At 38.9% G+C, this 20,813-nt stretch overlaps 1 protein-coding gene and 1 long non-coding RNA gene across 3 annotated transcripts in view; one reads left to right on the top strand and one right to left on the bottom strand.

Moving 5' to 3' along the window:
• Positions 1 to 37: 37 nt before the first annotated feature.
• LOC144898509 (uncharacterized) lies at positions 38 to 3,177 on the top strand. Its single transcript, XR_013627393.1, has 3 exons — positions 38 to 174; positions 349 to 476; positions 2,842 to 3,177. It is a non-coding gene; the product is annotated as an uncharacterized LOC144898509 (long non-coding RNA).
• The window catches only part of phf1 (PHD finger protein 1), a 36,691-nt gene continuing 18,428 nt past the window's right edge, over positions 2,551 to 20,813 (bottom strand). For both annotated transcript variants that reach the window (XM_058053254.2, XM_058053255.2), the window contains exons 8-15: positions 18,088 to 18,156; positions 17,876 to 17,999; positions 14,602 to 14,669; positions 14,233 to 14,364; positions 10,844 to 10,922; positions 9,101 to 9,216; positions 7,887 to 7,973; positions 2,551 to 6,543 (exon numbers count right to left, since the gene is read on the bottom strand). In XM_058053254.2, the coding sequence (XP_057909237.2) occupies positions 6,183 to 6,543; positions 7,887 to 7,973; positions 9,101 to 9,216; positions 10,844 to 10,922; positions 14,233 to 14,364; positions 14,602 to 14,669; positions 17,876 to 17,999; positions 18,088 to 18,156 (1,036 nt within the window). In that variant the 3' untranslated portion in view covers positions 2,551 to 6,182. The remainder of the gene's footprint in view (positions 6,544 to 7,886; positions 7,974 to 9,100; positions 9,217 to 10,843; positions 10,923 to 14,232; positions 14,365 to 14,601; positions 14,670 to 17,875; positions 18,000 to 18,087; positions 18,157 to 20,813) is intronic.

Here is a 20,813-nt window from a genome sequence, read left to right as displayed (position 1 = left end):
GGAAAGTGGGCGGAGCCATGAACGGACGCGCGCAGATTTAAAGCCAATGCAAGTGGGCGCGCGCTCGCGCTCCCCCGCAGAGGAAGTTGTTGTCGACTTTAAAGGTACAAAGAGCCACCAACAAGGCATTTTATGTCCAACGCTGAGACACTAAGTAAATGTATAGGTGTCGATGTGAGTACTGTTATAATGTTATATAAAGTTATGCTAGCAACAAAAGCCAATCTATCACGTGCTGTGGCCATTTGAGACCTGTTGAAACCAGCATATCGCCACTTCCGGTTGGACTGGTGGCCTAGATAAGAGATTTGTTAATGTTAGCAAACAAGCTAATACACTTTGCTACAGGTTGTTGGCCACGTTTTGACGCCTGACCGGACACCGGAAGTGCACCTGACGGGAGAATGGAAGGAGCCAAAATGGCGTCATTTTCTGGTGTTGCCTTCCGGGAACATAGGAAAACTGAGCTTCAAAAGGCAAAACCAACATGAAGTGTAAGTGTACATTAGTACCAATACTAATTTGTAAAATTAAGACTGAATATATACTTATATACTTAATTCAAAACATCATGGCTTTTATGTTTGCTTGTCAAACCTAACGACGTTGTAATGTTTGGAGGGATTTGGAATGCAGCACAGGCTTTGGTACAAATATTGAATGTGGTCGCCACTCTGTGGTCAAAAGTAGCAACACATTTTACAGCTTGGAGTGAAATGTCCAATTGATGACAAATACAACTGGTAGTTAAATAGTAGGCAAAGAAACATTGAGTGAAAATTACAAATTAGGATAATAAAAATGCATTTAGAATCACTGCTAAATTGGGATTATAAATAATGTAAAACAAAAAAAACAACTGCACATAAACCATATTACTGAAGTAAGGGAAGAGACGATACATTCAATCTTTGGCATCAGGACTTGGCATCTGGTATTCATTTGGAAAACTTATTGTAACTGCCTGCCCACAATATAACATCTGTCTTTCATATTGGCAGCTGTTGTAAATGTGCTGCCAAAAATATATACAGTAGTTAATCTCTCTTAAAGGACACACTGGCAGCCTCTTCATTGCTCATCTTTATCAGACTCTCTTAGTGGGAGTCTCGCTAACATGGTTTATTAGTTCATTAGTGGGGTACGGCCACAGTACTTGCTTCGGTCTATTTGGGAATGTGACACTTGGAACTTCTCACATGTTTTATTTATGCATACAATCATTTTATAAGTAGCTCATTTTGATTGCACGATTTCTAGCTGTGGTTCATCATCAAAAACACCTTTTGGCTGAAATAAATTTGAAGTCACCTTTAACTTCCTCAATGGCATTGTTGTAAAAGAATGTAAGGTGCTTTAATGTGCTATGCTAATAAAATAATTACAACACAGAAGCCATTCTCAACATACAATACACCCCCCCCACACACACACACACACATGCACTCGTTCACCTTCACGCATTACAGAAACAAAATGTTATAACCTACCACTAGTACACTGTTACTGATAAAATTTAGTTAAGATATTATAGCACACATTAACATCATCCACATTCCATGATGATCAGCTTTAACACAACTCAACATACCCAATTATACAAGACAATGGTACAAGACATGTCATACATTGCAGGTGCATTCAAAAATCAAAAATCATCTCCTTACAAACTCTTTACATTTTATGTTTTTTAGTACAAGTAAAATAATGTATCTCATGAAAGTTGAAGGTGTCAAGGTAGAGACATGCCTTTTATGGCGTATAAAAAAACTTCCATGTTACAGAATACTGTAAAAACACAATTTGTGTTCTCCTGAATTGCATAACATACTGTAACTATCATACGTGTACTTAATGTACACAAACAAAACAGGATGTGCACTGATACTGGCTTTCTGTATGTGCAGTGCCAATTGTATTTTTCTCTCTGATTGGTCAGATTATCAATAGAAGGGAAACTTGGGCCAATCAGTATAAAGAATAAAGAAAAGGATTTAGTTCCTTTTGGTTGAAGTCTGAAATGGAAATAGCGCCTTTTGGTTGAAAGCATAAATTTCATATCACTTTTTTTCATATTTTTTAAAATGATTTCAAGACCAAAATATGTGATTTGGATACACATGACAGAGGTCTATTAAACTCATGAAAAACATGCAACTTAGTGAAAATTGGATTTAGCGCCTTTTGCTTGCAAGCTCTTCATATATGTATGTATATGTATGCGTGTGTGTATATGTATGTATATATGTGTGTGTGTGTATATGTATGTATATATGTATGTATGTGTATATGTGTATATATATATGTATGTGTACGTATATGTATATGTGTGTATATATATATACATATATAGGTATATATATGCGAGGCCTGCATGCTAACCACTCTCCGCCGTGCAGCCGAATCTGCACTTATTCAGCTGTATTTCTTTGGATATATATATATATATAGATAGATAGATAGATAGATAGATAAGATATGCCTTTATTTGTCTGTCAGTGGGGAAATTTGCAAGCGAGAGAAAGAGAGATAATAAATGTGCAAAAAACATTTTGAGGTGAAACATTTATTATTCTTGTTACATATGTCAGTGGCGTCAGCGCTGAGAAGACAAATAGAGACATCATTTCTTGAAAGAACAAAAAAATACAAATTAAAAAATACACCAAAGTGCCGATCACAAAAATAAATTAAAACCGCCCCGTGTCTTTCTTTCCTCCAACTTTGTTGTTAAAACTGTTTGTCCAGAGAACAACCTAAAACGAGCAATTGACGGGTACAAGCATACCATAAATACATAAAATACATTCATCACCATTGCCCAATTTCCCTTTCTAATAGAAGACAGTCAAAGTCACTTCAGGGGATGTAATGCAACATTGGGATTGGCTAATCAGAGTCCCCCCCCCGTTGTTTGATGAACAGCCAGTGATGAAGGAGCCAAAGAAAACAGTTGAGTGCTGAAATAAACCTTTTGTATAAAATATAAACTCTGAGTCTAGTTACTTTGCTCAAAAATGTCTAAAATATAAAAAATCCCACACTTCTATTTCTAACATGAGAAACATAGGAGGAGCTAAACAGTACTTCAGAACATTAGGTAGCAAATTTACTCTAAAAAGACATTTTAATTCTATAATGTGGACATGTTTTTCAAACCTATTACCAGGGGTGTCCAAATGTTCCACCCAGTAACGCAAACAGAGAAACGGAAGGATTCAGGGAGACCACTTTGATACTTTTGTGTACTAATGAGGCCAAATCCAATCCAATGTACAGAAGGTAAATATGTGCTAAGCTATCTGGACAAAACATTCACATCTTCGCTTTGGTGGCAAAGCAAGTTAGTGTATATCTCATTTATAATGAATTATTTTTTCCACAATGTGCCAAGGGTCAATAAAAGAAAATGGCCCTCCATTGGTTTAGTTAGCCTGTTTGGCAACAGAAGGTGACGTAGCCACAGCAAATACAAACGTAACACAATATGTATTGTAAAAATGGAACATTAGACCCTCTAATGGCGTAATGGAGTAAATGGAGTAAAAAGGCGACAACCTTTCAACTAAACAGGACAGCAAAACGGTACAAATATGACAAAATGTCATTTAAAATGTACACTTTCCCCCAGAGTGAAGTATTTGTTTACGAATTTGGAATGTATTCTCTGCTACTGTCTGATTGGTCGACTGTCCAACCCAAAGCCACAAATAATAAACAAATTTAAAGGGGAAGGGGGGGTAATAATGTGTAATAAACGGTAATATAATGTGGCTGCTGTATAACTTGACCAATAAAAAATTACTGAGACGTACATTAGACTGAATTAAAAATGATGTATGAAAAAATCTAGCAAATATTAGTCATCTACAATTTCTTAATGATGTATGTACTTCAATGACAACATTTATGTAAACCTCCAGGTGACTTGTCGTTAATTGAAAAAATATATTGTTTCAATGTTGCTTTACTACTTAATATTTTATTAATCAACTATAAAAGACTATGCATCTGAGCAGTGGAAATGTAACAATAAAATGGTGTGAAAAAGTGTTTGACCCTGACCTGATTTTTTTTTAAAAACATATAAAAGTTTATCACACTTAAATGATTCAAATCACCAACTAGATATTAGTCAATGACACGGCAACTGAACACAAAATGCAGTTTTTAAATGAAAGACTGTGGAAGAATTTTGGCCCACTTTGCAGAATTGTTGTCATTCAGCCACAATGGAGGCTTTTCCAGCATGAAGCGCTTTTTAAGGTCATGCCACAGCAGTCTTCCAGCTCCTGAAGCAGCAAAACAGCCCCGGACCATCACACTACCACCACCATATTTTACTGTTGGTAAAAAAAATTAATCCCAGCCTTAATGTCATTTTTGTTTATAAGTGGTTTTGGTATTGGAACTTGGAACCAGTGGCCTGCAGTTCTTTGGATGTTGTCATGGGGTCTTGACCTCTTGGATGAGTCGTCGCTGCGCTCTTGGGGTCATTTTGGTGGGCTGGCCCCTCCTGGGAAGGTTCACCACTGTTTTATCTTTTCACCATTTGTGTTGTTTATAAGTGGTCTTGGAACTTGGAACCAGTGGCTTTTTATGGTAGAGTCATGAACTCTGGCCTTAACAAAGGAATGCAGTTCTTTGGATGTTGTCATGGGGTCTTTTGTGACCTCTTGGATGAGTCGTCGCTGGGTTCTTGGGGTCATTTTGGGTTCCATCTTTTCACCATTTTGTGGATAATGGTTTTCACTGTGGTTCGTTTTATAACCTCTTCAGGACTCATAAGTCGCAATCTGAGATATATTTTAACTGGCGGGGGGGCAATCACTTTTTCCCCACGCATGTAGGTTTGGATTTTCTCCTTTAATAAAATGTTTCATTTAGAACAGGGGTCTCAAACACGTGGCCCGCGGGCCAAATATGGCCCGCATGACACTAGTTTGAGGCCCCCGCCTTGATATGAAAGTTTAATGTTAGTGCGGCCCGCGCAAGTTTGATATGGATGCTGTATGGTATCATGTACCCAGAAAAAATTATTACGTTTGATTAATGTTCATGTTAAAGGTTAAATAACTGTTAATAGTTATCCTCCCTATCCGTGTGGAAGTGGTAAGTTTTTGGCTATTTAAGTTTAAAGGAAATAACTTGAAGGCTACCGTTTAGGTTGCTAGCTCTCTAGTTTGCGAGTTAGCATGTGTCTCAAGACCCTGCAGTTGTGCAATATGTTGTAAATAAAAAGTATAAAAGAGTATAAATGTGACTATAGTCGTGTTTTGTCATGTCTACAGGGCTCTAATAATGCTTTGTTCATTTTAATCAGAAAAAAAAATTGTCTACCCACCAACTATATGTGGTTTCTTAAGTTTTTATTATTTGCCGTTTTATTATTATTATTATATTTATTTATTACTGATTGATTGATTTTCTTTATTCTTGATATGTTTATTTATTTTTCATCTTATTTTGTGTAGAAAAATAAAAATTAAGATATTTGAGAACAGTGGAACGTTTTATCAGAGCTTTTCTTGTAATCGGAACCAAAGCCCTGAAAAAGTTTGTATATTTTTCTGTTTTTAATAAATTCGTTTGTTTTGTTTTTTTTTTGAAAACCTGATGCGGCCCAGCCTTGCCCAGACCCTAGCTCCAGTGGCCCCCAGGTAAATTGAGTTTGAGACCCCTGATTTAGAAGCTGCATGTTGTGTGCAGTTGTATTGTCATTGACTAATATTTATTTTTTTTTTTGATGATCTGAAACATTTTAGTGTGACAAACATGCAAAACAATAAGAAACCAGGAAGGGGGCAAACAATTGACACTCAAAGGCCTTTGACTTGAAGCTCACTGATGCTCACTGATGCAGTTTTAGGTGGTACAGTTCTCCCTTGGACGGGACGTCAAGCAGCTGGAGGTTTAAATGTGTCTTCTCATTTGAAAAGATGGCTGATGCAAAGGCATATTCCAAAGTTAACAGTACAAATATCAGAAACACCAGCAAGAGGAACATTTACTTAAGAGTAGTGATGTCATAACGATGTGGGGCCGAGATGACACAATGAGAGCAACCTGGATTTGGATGTGTGTGTGATGTTGTTTTTTTTGTTCCTCTTTTCAATGTGTTTGTATCCCAAACAATGGCACCGCTTTCTTACTACAAAACAGTCCATGTGTCCTCTTCACGCTCAGTACAAGTTCACGTTGTCCCACTCCACAAGGTACTGCACCTTCCCTTCCAGTGTCACCCGCCTGGCCAAGATTCTCACCGCCTCACCTCCGCCCCAGCTCCGGGCCACAGTCCCACCGTCACCCCCTCCAACGCCGATACCGCCTCCTCCTACTCCTCCCCCAGTCACGCCGCCCCCTCCACCGGCGGTTGCCTGGTAAGGGGGCAGGTCTCGTAGGTGGATGGGCTCCGGCTGCTTGTGTCCCGGTTGGTGCTGGTGGTTGTGATGGTGCGGGTGGAGGTGCTGGCGGTGGAGACTGTCACTGGAGTTGGGGGGGTACGGGAAGCAGGGGGGCGGTATTCTGCAGGTGTCGTCCACGCTAGGAGAACCAAAGGAATTAAAAACGGAACTGAAAAAATATTTTCATGAAGCGGTGCGGTACTGACACCATGGTGACTTGACACCATTTTCTAAAAAAAGTAATTATAGTAGCTACTTCTCAAAAAAAGTAACAGTTACTCCACTATAAAAGTAACTAGTTACCAGTAAAAGTAACTATTGCCCTGAGCCAATCCTCATTGCATATGTGGTTATCTCACCCCCTCCCTTTCACTCTGCAACACTCTCACTGCGAAAAAAGTGAAAAAAACTGTGAAAAAAGTAATTATATCACAACATTATATTATATATTGAACGTTATATCTGATTTTACTGATAACTTATGGCATGTTACTTGAGAAAAAAATTATAGTTACTCGTTACTTCTCCAAAAAAGTAACGGAGTTACTCCACTATAAAAGTAACTATTGCCCTGAGCCAATCCTCAGAGCTTATGTGGTTATCTCACCCCCTCCCACATCACTCTGCAACACTCACTGCGAAAAAAGTAAAAAAAAAAAAAACTGTGAAAAAAGTAATTATATCACATTACGTATATTATATATTGAACATTATATTTGATTTTACTGATAACTTATGGCATGTTACTTTGGAAAAGTAATCATAGTTACGAGTTACTTCTCCAAAAAAGTAACTGAGTTACTCCACTACAAAAGTAACTAGTTACTAGTAAAAGTAACTATTGCCCTGAGCCAATCCTCATTGCTTATTTGATTATCTCACCCCCTCCCACGTCACTCTGCAACATTCTCACTGCAAAAAAGTAAAAAAAAACTGTGAAAAAAGTAATTATATCACATTATATAATATATTGAACATTATATATATATATATATATATTACTGATAACTTATTTATGTTATGTTTAGTGTTAATTCTACTGTTTGGTTCAGTTCAGTACAGCAGTTTTAATCGTACCAAAATATTCATTTTCCATTTTCGAGCACCCTTTACCAGGGCTATGGGTGCCTCGTATAGTAAATACAGTAAACATTTTGCAGCTGACTTTTATTGTGGCCATGCTAATGCATGGCATCTTGATATGCCACACCTATCAAGGACAACAGATGTAAACAGAATTAATCATAAACTTTGTAGATCTTTGAGTTCAGTTCAGGAAAGATCCAAAACAAAAGTGTTGTATTTATATTGTTGTTGAGTGTAATCGTCGGGTTGTATTTCGGCAAACCCGACTAGACTGCTTGGTCTTTAGCATGAATATTCTAAAGGCTCCACAGAATCATATATAACAAACTGTAAATGGATATATCACTGGATATATCATCTCCGCTCATGTATCATGGATGACAGAAGAGCAAAAACCTGTTATAGTGATGGAGGCCCCTGGAGAGTGAACTGGTTCCATTGTAGGTCGTGTGGTACAGAGCATACATCCGCTTTGGGGCAGAGCTGGGAGAAAAATAACAAGCGTAAGTTAAAGTCGTTGCGCATTTAAAGCTGGGTTCTCAATGACAAACACCCCATCGAAGCTAGTCAGTAAAAATTGGGCAGTCATCTGGAATATATCCTCGTTTGAAAAAGTCCCTTTTGTCAAAAACTTTGTCAAAATTCATTCATTCATTTTCTACCGCTTATCCTCATGAGGGTCGCGGGGGGTGCTGTCTTCGGGCGAGAGGCGGGGTACACCCTGGACTGGTCGCCAGCCAATCACAGGGCACATATAGACAAACAACCATTCACACTCACATTCATACCTATGGACAATTTGGAGTCGCTAATTAACCTAGCATGTTTTTGGAATGTGGGAGGAAACCGGAGTACCCGGAGAAAACCCACGCATGCACGGGGAGAACATGCAAACTCCACACAAAGATGGCCGAGGGTGGGGAAAGACAAAATAAGAAGCAAAAAAGTAACCACTTCCACACAAAATAGGAGGAGAACACATTAATTTATTCAGTTTCTACCGCTTATCCTCACGAGGGTTGCAGGGGTGCTGGAGCCTATGCCAGCTGTCTTTGGGCGAGAGGCGGGGTACACCACGGACTGGTCGCCAGCCAATCACAGGGCACATATAGACAAACAACCATTCACACTCACATTCATACCTATGGACAATTTGGAGTCGCTAATTAACCTAGCATGTTTTTGGAATGTGGGAGGAAACCGGAGTACCCGGAGAAAACCCACGCGTGCACGGGGAGAACATGCAAACTCCACACAGAGATGGCCGAGTGTGAAATTGAACCCTGGTCTCCTAGCTGTGAGGTCTGCGCGCTAACCACTTACCCGCTGCGCAGCCTTCAAATATTCAGTAAAATCCAATTTGCCAAAGAATACCGGACAGAATACTGTAGGTATTTATTTTGTACGGAGGTCCTTATGGGTCAAATGTTTCTAGGGGTGTCTTTAATTACACAAGCAGCAAATGACTGCCCCTCCACCCAAGTTTCAATTGCTATATATTCATCCAAAAAGTAAATAATGACCCCCAAACTGTTCCAATGACCCTTCAACCATCCTGCCACCCCATCAGTCAGTTAAAACAACAACAACATGCCAACAGCATCCGTCACCTCAGGTTCAGCTCCTCCTCTGACTTCCCAGGGGTGTATAGGCCATCCCCTCCCATGTAGCCATGGCAACAGGGCAGCAGCTCAATAGGCTTGGATGAAACCGGGGGCGGACAAGCCTTGACACAGGAGACACACACAGATCACACAGCATCATCACAGGAGTCAATCAAGCACAGACAGAGAGCTGCGTGTGCACTCCGCCACTCCGCCATCCCAGTTCAATCTCCACAATGAGCTCGATACAGCAGGACATGTTTGTGTACACATATTCCGATATATATATATATATATTCATGCATTGCCAGAGGGTGGCTTATCTGACACAGCAGCAACACAAACCCATCAGAATACAATCAGAACTGGTGATTCATGTGGCGGAATGTAGCTGCAATATGTCCCAATGTCGCTCCCTTTGCTAGTATTACTTTTAGTACACACTTTTATTATTATTGGGCCGCCTTTGCACTTTTAAATGAATGAGACATGTGGCTGCCAACGCCACCTGGCTAAACTGTAATCAAACATAAAGTGCACTTGGAAGCCATCCCAGCCCGTCTCGCTTAAAGCAACACTTTCCTCCGAGATACAGAACACAATGAACACAACAGAGTGCGCATTGTTCCAGGATTACTGTATGTTGTGCACAATCAGCGCCGTGTAGGAGGACATCATGCATCAGGCGTTAAGAATACTTGAGTAAAAATAGACGCCGCCATATGTGGCTCCAACGTGATCTCCCGGGAATTGGGTTTGATGATCGTGATAAATGCAACGCCGGTGCTGCACAGATGTTGACAGTACACGTGAGCAGGTTTTTCCTGCACCGTTTAAATCAGGGGTCTCAAAATCAATTTAATTGGGGGGCCACTGGAGCTCGGGTCTGGGTGAGACTGAGCTGCATCCGGTTTTCAAAAAAAAAAAAAAAAAAACGCATTTATTAAAAACAAAAAAATTTTAAAACTTCGCTTTGGTTACAATTTTCTACAATAAAAGCTCTGATAAAACATTCCACTGTTCTCAGATATCTTGATTTTTATTTTTCTGCGCAAAATAAGATGAAAAATAAATAAATCAAGAATAAAGAAAATCAATCAATCAATCAGTAATAAATAAATATAATAATAATAAAAACAGCAAATAATAAAAACTTTTTTTTCAGATTAAAATGAACAAAGCATTATTAGAGCCCTGTAGACATGACTAAACACGACTATAGTCACATTTATACTCTTTTTATTTACAACATATTGTGCAACTGCAGGGTCTTGAGACACATGCTAACTCGCAAACTAGAGAGCTAGCAACCTAAACGGTAGCCTTCAAGTTATTTCCTTTAAACTTAAATAGCCAAAAACTTGCCACTTCCACACGGATAGGGAGGATAACTATTAACAGTTATTTAACCTTTAACATGAACATGAATCAAACGTAATAATTTTTTCTGGGTACATGATACCATACAGCATCCATATCAAACTTGCGCGGGCCGCACTAACATTAAACTTTCATATCATGGCGGGGGCCTCAAACAAGTGTCAAACAAGGGCCAAATGTGGCCCGCAGGCCGCGTGTTTGAGACCCCTGGTTTAAATGATATGTTTGATGATACAATGCACTTGAAAGCACCGTCAGGAATGTGAAGACACACCGAACCTCACTGGGGTTTAGTAGCGACTCGCAAAGACTGTAAAAGGAGCAGCGCTTGACTGATTGACAGTTTATTTGGAAAGCAGAGGCACTGACCTGTGTCTCCATGATGCAACGCTTTGATTTACGAGACTCTGGTCCCCCCGACCTCCTCTGGCAGGGTAGAGACAGCGGACTGACATGGATGAAAACAGAAAATAAATATGAACGCTATGAAGACACGGATTATAAAGCTATAATGCTACGTAGAACAGTCTAAGAGAGTATTTTCTCTATGACAGTACTAGCAAGCTCATTTATTTACCTGATAATTAATATCCAACCAGACCTTTATCTCCTGGAAAACATCACAAATAGCCTCTACAGTGTCCAAATTGCGGCCCATAGCCGGACAAAAGGTACCTGCAAACAAAAATTGCATCCTACCTATGCGTCTTACGATATATGTATAGGTGTATATTAGGGTGCATCAAAAAACACAATTATTGAATTTTGATATGACTGGGTACTAAAAAGTTCCAATATATGTAGAAACAACACATACAAAATATTTTTCCAATACATGATTATTTAGGGGTGCCACCATACATCTGTTTTTGTGGAATAAAGTGGTGAACAGGTCAATGGTCGCCATGGAGATTTGAGGTCAGCAAAGACTGCAGCTCAAGAACTCTGAGGTGATTTTTGTTTTTGTTGGTATTTATACTCCTATTACATATTACTAGCAAATGTGTGGTTTTGTCTTTGTAATTTGAATGATTTGTAGTCATATTTATAGGTATTTAGTGCTCATTGCCTCTACTGTAGCTAACATTAGCTAGCTACAGTCTGCTAATGACAGTTAGCTAATAGCTGAGCAAGCATAACATCAACAACAGTAATTAGAGGTTATCACATGGTTTGTCTGGTATCAGGCCCCGTATCATGCCCCCAAGTGTCAGTATCGCGGGGGCATGATACTGGGCCTGATACCAGACAAACCATGTGATGATCTTATTATCACATACTATTTAATCATGAGCTTATTATAACGTACTTTCGTTTTTCCATCATGTAACGTGCCAGAGAGTTGAATTTTGATTTGAGAGAATCAGGCTCGTATTCATCCCCATTTTCTTTTCTGATTGATAAAATAATGTAGTGACCCTGACATGTTCATGTTGACATGTTGTGCTCTTGAGTGTCTGACTGTTCCGCGTGACTGTGAATGCACCAGGGGTGGGGGCGTGTCGTGTTGAGGAAGCACTGTTGCGTTGCTGGCGGTGGTTGCAACGGCGTGGTTACGGCCGACAGTAGCCGGTACTGTTGTGTAATAAAAGCTTGTTAGCGATCACAGTCGTGTCTTTTCCATAGCGTCGGCAACGACGTTACAATAAACATAGAGACGTATTTGTCAAACTCAGGCGGGGGAATACTTTCTACCAGTCTTTGTTCGTTCTTGCAGTTGCAGTCGCCCTTGGTTTTCCGACTTGTATTTGCATTTTTAGTTTTTTCGATCATTTCAAGAGTGTCCTCCTCATTAATGGTGATAAAACGTTCCATTTCTAATATTCTGTTTGCTATTTTCCCTATTTGTCTTTCGCCGGGAGTGTCAACCGCTGACATGTTGACAGAGCACAGACGGCAGCAAAACAAACGCTCGTGCGCTGTTCTCTGATTGGTTGTTTCACGGGCACGATACCAGAGCAGCGCGCTCTGAGTGGACAGCTACGGGGGCTGATACTGACATGGTTAAACTCTATAGTTTATCAGTATCACTGCCCTGGGCTTTTTTTTGGCCAATTAACACTGTAGTATGTGATAATATAGAGTAGACCAGGGGTCTCAAACTCAATTTACTTGGGGGGGCCACTGGAGCTAGGGTCTGGGTGAGACTGGGCCGCATCAGGTTTTCCAAAAAAAAAAAAAAAAAAACGCATTTATTAAAAACAAAAATTTTTAAAAACTTCGCTTTGGTTCCAATTTTCTACAAGAAAAGCTCTGATAAAACATTCCACTGTTCTCAAATATCTTACTTTTTATTTTTCTACACAAAATAAGATGAAAAATAAATAAACCAATCAGTAATAAATAAATAAATATAATAATAATAATAAAAATGCAAATAATAAAAACTTAAGAAACCACATATAGTTGGTGGGTAGACAAAAATTTTTCAGATTAAAATGAACAAAGCATGATTAGAGCCCTGTAGACATGACAAAACACGACTATATTCACATTTATACTCTTTTTATTTACAACATATTGCGCAACTGCAGGGTCTTGAGACACATGCTAACTCGCAAACTAGAGAGCTAGCGACCTGAACGGTAGCCTTCAAGTTATTTCCTTTAAACTTGAATAGCCAAAAACTTACCACTTCCACACGGATAGGGAGGATAACTATTAACAGTTATTTAACCTTTAACATGAACATGAATCAAACGTAATAATTTTTTCTGGGTACATGATACCATACAGCATCCATATCAAACTTGCACGGGCCGCACTAACATTAAACTTTCATATCAAGGCGGGGGCCTCAAACTAGTGTCCTGCGGGCCACGTGTTTGAGACCCCTGGAGTAGACAGTATTACTGACGCCTCATATGTATTGAGAGTAGTACTGTAGTCCTACATAATGTGATATACACTTGTCCATTTATTATTTGAGGCACTGTGCAGCAGCTCTCCTAAGATGCTGCCCTCAACAACTAGTTGCTTTCAGACTAGCAGTCGCAGCTTGGTCTTTGGTCTGGGCCCCCTTTGATAACCCTATAGAAAATCATGCTGTATACAAGTTCATTGTACTCAACATTTCCAGGTCAACTTTTTGGCAATTAGACTAGAAATTGCACATTTTCCGAAATTTTACAAAAGTTTATATGTGAGGTGGCACCCCTAAATCTCAATGGATTTCCTCAAAACTTTGCAAAAAACATTTTTATGTTCATTGGGAAAAAAATTGAATGCCAGCCAAATTGATATGAATTTAAAATTTCCCATTCAAAATCCAATAAAACTGTCGTTTTTAATGCAGAGCCCTGGTGTGAGTGACTTAGGAGTTGATTTGGGCTCAGTCTAAGTATAGGTTTGACTTGCATCAAAACTCGATTTGCATCACAGGCTAGGAACAGAACCCTTTCATAACCTGTGCATCCTGTCAGGATAATCGCATATACCAGATTTCCATTGGTGGCAGTAATTTCTCATTCTGGGGTATGATCACATCAGCTAAGAAGGCATCTGTAAAAGTGTCATAAATGTATAACAAAAGACAAGCGACATTCACCCACGACCCTCGCAATCCCATGAATAAGCCGATTGCCTGTCATGTATTTAATAATATAACAATCCAAGTGTGGTACCGCAATCAACTACTGCAGTACTTTTGCCTGATGGTGGCAGTCCAAAGCTAAGTAAATCGAAGTATAAAAGTTGAATTCCTAAAATTTCTCTATTAAATATGCCAGTGGAAAGGACATTAAGGACATTACTCTGACCTTCTGCGATGTGAGATGTTGATTGGCGGCTCGGTGATGAGTGGTGACGAGTCGGACGTCAGTGGCGGCGGAGCTCGTACCTGAAGCCCGAAAAGACACTTTTTCTTCTTGATCTCCTTACCGGAGACGAATCTATGCGACATCACAGGGGGAGGAAAAAACTGCATGTAAATGAAGTCACAGTGAGCTTTAGGAGCTATTAATGAATTTTAAGCCGCAAACCAAAACATACCAAATTGAAGCATCACCTCTTATGTACATAATTAGAGCATAAGAAATGAGACTGTTTTCATATAATTCAACGACATCCAATGATGACAGCCTAAATAAAGTCTAAGTACACGTGTACATGTTGATTCGATGTCTCACCTGTCCTTGTGGGAGTTGAGCGCGTTGAGGAGGCTGTGGCAGCGGTCTTGCCTCGGCGTGTCAGAGAGCTGAAATGCCAACATCGAATAAAAAAATCTACGCATTTTTACAAAATAAGACAAACATACAGCGCCGACTCCTTCCATAAACACTGTATGTGCTTATTTAGGGCCAAAACCAATCCAGTACATTTAGACGCGCACTGTTTATGTGTTCAATAACTAGTGGCAATTTGACTAGCAACTTGTACGTGTTTTTTGCCCACGAGAAGCCTATAGCGAGGAATGAAAACATAAGATCTTTGACCACAATCGGAGGGTTTGAGCAGCAAACCATACAACCACAATGTTTGCGACCTTTTCCAAATAGTATTCCACAGAAAACGGTTAGTAGTTTTAAAACGAAAAGCCGTGTTTTCACCAAGCTGTACAGTATGCTCTTGTTAGGAACAACTTATATTCCTACAATGAGTTAAAAAACAACAACACAACGCTGCTTAGTTATTCTTGTCACTTTCATAAGAGCATGCAGTTGTGTGTAGCGTTAGTTTTGCGATTTATGACTGTCAGTGAACGTGACATGACACCTAACTGTATGTGGTATCTGTTTTTCCAACAAAGATTGTTGATCGATCCTTAGATGTTACAATACCACCTTTATCCTCCAATGACGGTCGCAACAGTCCAGTATGTTATGTACTGTATCAGTCCTCTCGTGTCGACTGACCAAAATTGATTTTTTTTAAATATATTTATACTTGTGCGTAACCACCGAAAACTGTAATCCGAGTACCACCTGCACATATACACAGCAAATGAACAGAACGTCAGTCAGTGACAAAATTTTGAGAAAGCGGAGGATTAAATAAGATCCGCTAAAAATAACCAATTAGCTAAAAATGTCATCCAATACTTCTCTACAAGAGAGGAGAAATATGATCTCAGGGAAGAAGTACATTTGAAACACTTCTATGCTAGGACTACGTTATGCTAGCCATAGCATTTCAGTATGTGGAATCAAACTATGGAATGGATTGAGTAAGGGAATCAAACAATGCACAACGATGAGCCAATTCAAGAAACAATACAAGCAGTTGATGTTTGCTAAATACAAGGATGAAGAGTCTTGAACCAGTCATGATGTGCTATATATATCACTATATTGACACTTACTATGGTACACATTATGGCATTGGATGCTCATATCACCGAGTACTTATATCGTAATATGACAAAGTGTGTAATGATTACTTAAACAAAAGTAGGCAAATGCCTAAATTTGGGCACCCCAACAGAAAAATGACATCAACATTTAGTAGAAATAAATGCTTCCTATAGCTTCCAATGAGGTTCTAGATTCTGTTTGAAGGTATTTTTGACTATTCCTCTTTCCAAAACATCTCCAGTTGAGTCAGGTTTGATGGTTTCCAAGCATGGACAGTCTGCTTTAAATCACATCACATATTTTCAATAATATTTAGGTCTCAGGACTGGGATGGCCATTCTAGAACATTGTTCCTCTAGAACTTGCTCCTCTGCATGAATGCCTTCCTGTTCGATGACATGCATGTGCTTTATGTCCTTCCGCACACACCCCCCACCAGTGACCTTGTGACCAAATATTACATTTCTCTGTAATATTTAAACTTCATGCTGTTTAACTTTTCTCTTCATATTTTGACTTCATTTTTCAGATCTTTTGTATTTATTGTCATAAAATTACTTCTCCTTTTTAAATTGTATGGTCATATGACCTTGTACTTCGGTACGAGGTACATTACTTAAAAAAACAACAACAACAACAAAACCTTAAACTGTATTACGGAAAGCAGGAAGTGAATAAATGTAACAGTTAGTGATTGTAAAAGTACCAGATGGAGGGGTAGGATTTAATAAGCTTTGCTTCTTCCTACTCCTTTTGGACATGTGGAACTGGGAACTGATTATGGGATGCACTCAATTGGAATCTGATGGATGTTCAAATGAAATAAAACCATTACCATAATAGTTTTGCAAAATGAGCACTAAACACAATAACAAAGGCTTAACATGACTTAAATATGTAATTAAATATGTAATTTTTTTCATTATTATTTGTCACAAAAGTGTTTTGTAATAGGATTTGTAATAGTTTTGTAGAAAAAAAAACACTAAAGCACAATGACAAATACTTAACATTACATAAATATGTGAAAAAAAACGAAATGTGCCTCAGGCAAGGCATTTTTTAACTTTTAGTTGTCACAAAAATTTGTAAAAAGAAGTTAAGCACTGTTTAAAGTCTTAATATAATGAGAAACAAAGAAAACAATCATTTTTTGGAAAGTTAGGGTGCAGAAAAAACTTCTAATGGAACTAGAATAAAGTCTAAATATTATGTGAATGCGTTTAAAAAAAATAAAATTAAAAAACTTAAACTTAAACTGTATTATTGAAAGCAGGAAGTGAACAAATGTAACAGTTAGTGATTGTAAAAGTACCAGATGGAGGGGTAGGATTTAATAAGCTTTGCTTCTTCCTACTCCTTTTGGACATGTGGAACTGGGAACTGATTATGGGATGCACTCAATTGGAATCTGATGCATGTTCAAATGAAATAAAACCATTACCATTACAGAGGGTCACTTTTGGTGAATAAAGTCGATAGAAATGCTGGTCAATTATTTTAACAAGAGTGATTACGAAAATAACCCCCCAATATATCACATTTAACATGTATGGTTATTGACCATTTTTGGTCAAAAAATTTTAAAAAAAGTAAATTGCGGCATTGTGAAAAAAAAAAAAAGGAAATGACGTACTCGTTCTCGCGCATGTGTAAAATCAATCGTGTTTCCGGTATGAATCGTGTCATGACACTTTCTACTCTTTTTTTTTTTTTTTTTGCGAAATAAACTCCGCCATTGCGATACAAGCCATGCTAAGAAGGAACGGATTGTGACGCAGATAAAAGCAAGTTAAAAAAAATAAGGTTTGACATTGTAGTGTGAGAACACAAACGGGCAGTACAGCGAAACTGTACCGAACTGTACTGCCGGGTGAAAACGTGGCTTTTGTTTGATTGTTCATCAAAAACCTCATTAGCAAATACGTCATGCAGTCATCTCCTCGCGCCTCTTTTCTTTCAAGCCCGTGTCCATTTTGCACTTTTATAATGCTTTGAATTCAACTTAAATGATAGTTAATAGGCTTCAAGTCTCAGTTGCAAAAAAGCCCAGCAGCATTTCACATCATTTCATCATAGTGCTTTAAAGAGGAGGGGGGGTTCTTAGTACCGCGCCCAGAAGCAACGAGTCCCAGTTCTCGTTGGTGAAGGACAAGATTTCATGGTCAAAATCAAAGTACTTTCTCTTGCAGCACAGGGAGAGGTGGTATAGCACCAAATGAGCCAAATCCACCCTGCAATGCAAATAAAGAAAATTAGATAGCGGGACATAATAGCAAGCCGTAACTAACGTGGTGAAAGAAGTGAAACAAGTTTTTTCACCAGGTCATAGGGAGTCTTTTCACCGTCTCCGGGCCCTTTGTACACACGGAGCACTGGAACTGATAAAACCTAAAACAGATGCAAAGGAAACACAGAATCAGAACCTAAACATTTTACTAAACTACTTGCTGATGTCACTAACAGTCGTTTGAGCGTATTTCTTTACAGTTCTCACAATGCTTCTGTCATCCACTGCTGATGTTTTTCTCGGTCTACCTTTTCCACATCTGTTACTCAGTACATCGGTTACGGTTTCTTTCTTCCTCAGCACATTGCAAATGGTTATACTGGACAGGACCACTGTATCTGCAAGTGTTCTGATTGATTTTATATAGTGTTTTCATCTCTAAATACAGTCTACAAAGGCAAAATTCCAAAATCATATCCAATTAGAAACTCTGCATATATACAGTATAATGTGAAAACGTTGTTGCCCCCTTCCTAGTGTTTTATTTTTTTGCATGTTTGTCACATTTAAATGTTTAAATATTCAATGTTGTCAATGACAATACAACTGAACACAAACCCATAACTGCTCCCCCACCCAAAAAACGAATAACTGGTTAGGCCACCCTTAGAAACAACTGCAATTCAGGTCAGGACTTGGACTAGGCCACTCCAAAGTCTTCATTTGGTTCTTCTTCAACCAGAGGTGGCCTTGCCAATGTTTTGGATCATTGTCCTGCTGCGCAACCAAATTTGTGTGGTAGAGGTCAGCAGAATTCATGCTTCCATTTATCACAAAACATCTTCCAGGTAAAACAGCTCCATACCATCACACTACCACCATCATATTTTACCATTGCTATGATGTTCTTTTTCTGAAACTTTTTCGCCAGATGTAATGGGACACACACCTTCTAAAGAATAAACTTTTGTCTAGTCCGACCACAGAGTATTTCCCCAAAGGTCTTTGGGATTATCAAAATGTTTTCTGGCAAAATTGACATGAGCAGTGGTTTTAGTCTTGGAACTTTGTTAGTCTTTGTCTTTCTTATGGTCAAGTCATGAACTCTGACTTTAAAAGGGACCTATTATGATCATTTTTGGGGCCATTTGTATTGGGTTGTGGACTCCTGTAGAGAAGCTACACGCAAAAACCTGCACACAAAGCTTCCTACATCTTTTTCAGAATCTGCATCATTTCCAAAACGGTCTGTTTATTCCACCAACAAACTGTCACACTCTCGAGTACTTTTGGACTACTACCGAACCCACTTTCTAATTTTGCATATGTGCGTATAGGAGTTGATAATAAATGAATAAAGCCTTTGGAGAGCGACTGGGAAAGTGTTTAGGAGCTACTGATAGCTCATGAGCTACTGGTTGGAGCCCCCTGACTTACCATGTATGAAATGAGTGGTAACGTAAGTCCGCGTTGACCAAGTACATGCATAGTGTGCCTGATATTAAGGCATCTTTCCCGCCGGGATCTCGCTGCTTTTGGCTTCAGCCGAAGTTTTGCAGATATTTCACGTTCATGTTCACAAAAACAGTCCTGTGTAAAAGGCCGTTGACAGATAAAAATATTTTTTTTTGCTGGTAATCACTAACTCCAACCACTTCTGCCTGAGATTGCCCTGCTCCAAAATTTCCTGGGAGCCATAGCTAACTGTAAACAGAGCGAAACAGAGCTTATCTGGCCAACAACACATGCCAATGTAAGGAATCCCGGCTCCCTCCACAAACCGCCAGAGTTCGAAAACAACGCCCTCTGAAAGCGAGCTTTCAGAGCTATCCCAAACTTCTTTCAGAACTCACTTCCAAATGCGCAAACCTCATTATCTGAAACGTTAGCATCGTTGAACACGAGAATACAACATTCTAACTACATTAATAGGTCAGAAAAGTGGATAAAGAATAAAAGGTCCCTTTTAACTGCAATTCTTTTAGATGTTGTTGTGGGGTCTTTTGTGACCTCTTGGATGAGTCGTCGCTGCGCTCTTGGGGTCATTTTGGTTGGCCGGCCACTCCTGGGAAGGTTTACTACTGTTGCATGTTTTTGTCATTAGTGGATAATGGCTCTTACTGTGGTTGGCTGGAGTCCCAAAGCTTCATAAGTTAACAGCTTCATAACATTTTGAAGATTGGTAGGGGCGCAATCACTTTTTCACACAAAACCATGTAGGTTTGGATTTTCCTACTACCTGAATAATAAAACGTTTCCTTTAAAAACTGCATTTTGTGTTCAGTTGTGTTGTCACTGACAAACATTAAAATGAACTGAAACATTTAAGTGTGGAAAAACCTAAAGGTTTATGAAAAATATGTACCCAAAGTTATGCAAAAAATCAATGTGTTAATGGAAGCCAATGATAATATCATTTCAAAACAGAACCTGTCACGTCGAGAGAGTTTCCGCTTTGATTTGCGCTACCTGTTTACTCAGCAATGCAGTAAATCTTGCCTAAAAGGGTACAGAATGTAACTTAATGTTACATTATGTACAGTTAAAGGACTGATGATGGTTCCAATGTGAAACTTAATTCAAAAGCATTTTTCCAATTTTGAAACATTTCCTCCATTTCACCAGTAGGAATAATTTACAGTATGTCATTGTTTTGATATCCTTGAATCAAAACACAGTAGTAATAGTAGTAATAGTAGTATTTTAGCATTGAGATTGTAGTCCCCCAGCATAATGCTTTCCTTCCATTTCAGCTATTAAGTAGGTAATTTCAGTTGACATGGTAACAGCATTGTGCTGCATGCAGTCTTTCTATATG

Source organism: Doryrhamphus excisus, linkage group LG5 (assembly GCF_037039965.1).
Source record: "Doryrhamphus excisus strain RoL-2023G ecotype Guam linkage group LG5, RoL_Dexc_Guam_v1.1, whole genome shotgun sequence".
Classification (NCBI taxonomy): domain Eukaryota; kingdom Metazoa; phylum Chordata; class Actinopteri; order Syngnathiformes; family Syngnathidae; genus Doryrhamphus; species Doryrhamphus excisus.
Note: the sequence above shows the minus strand (reverse complement) of the source record. Positions and strands in the feature narration are given on the sequence as shown.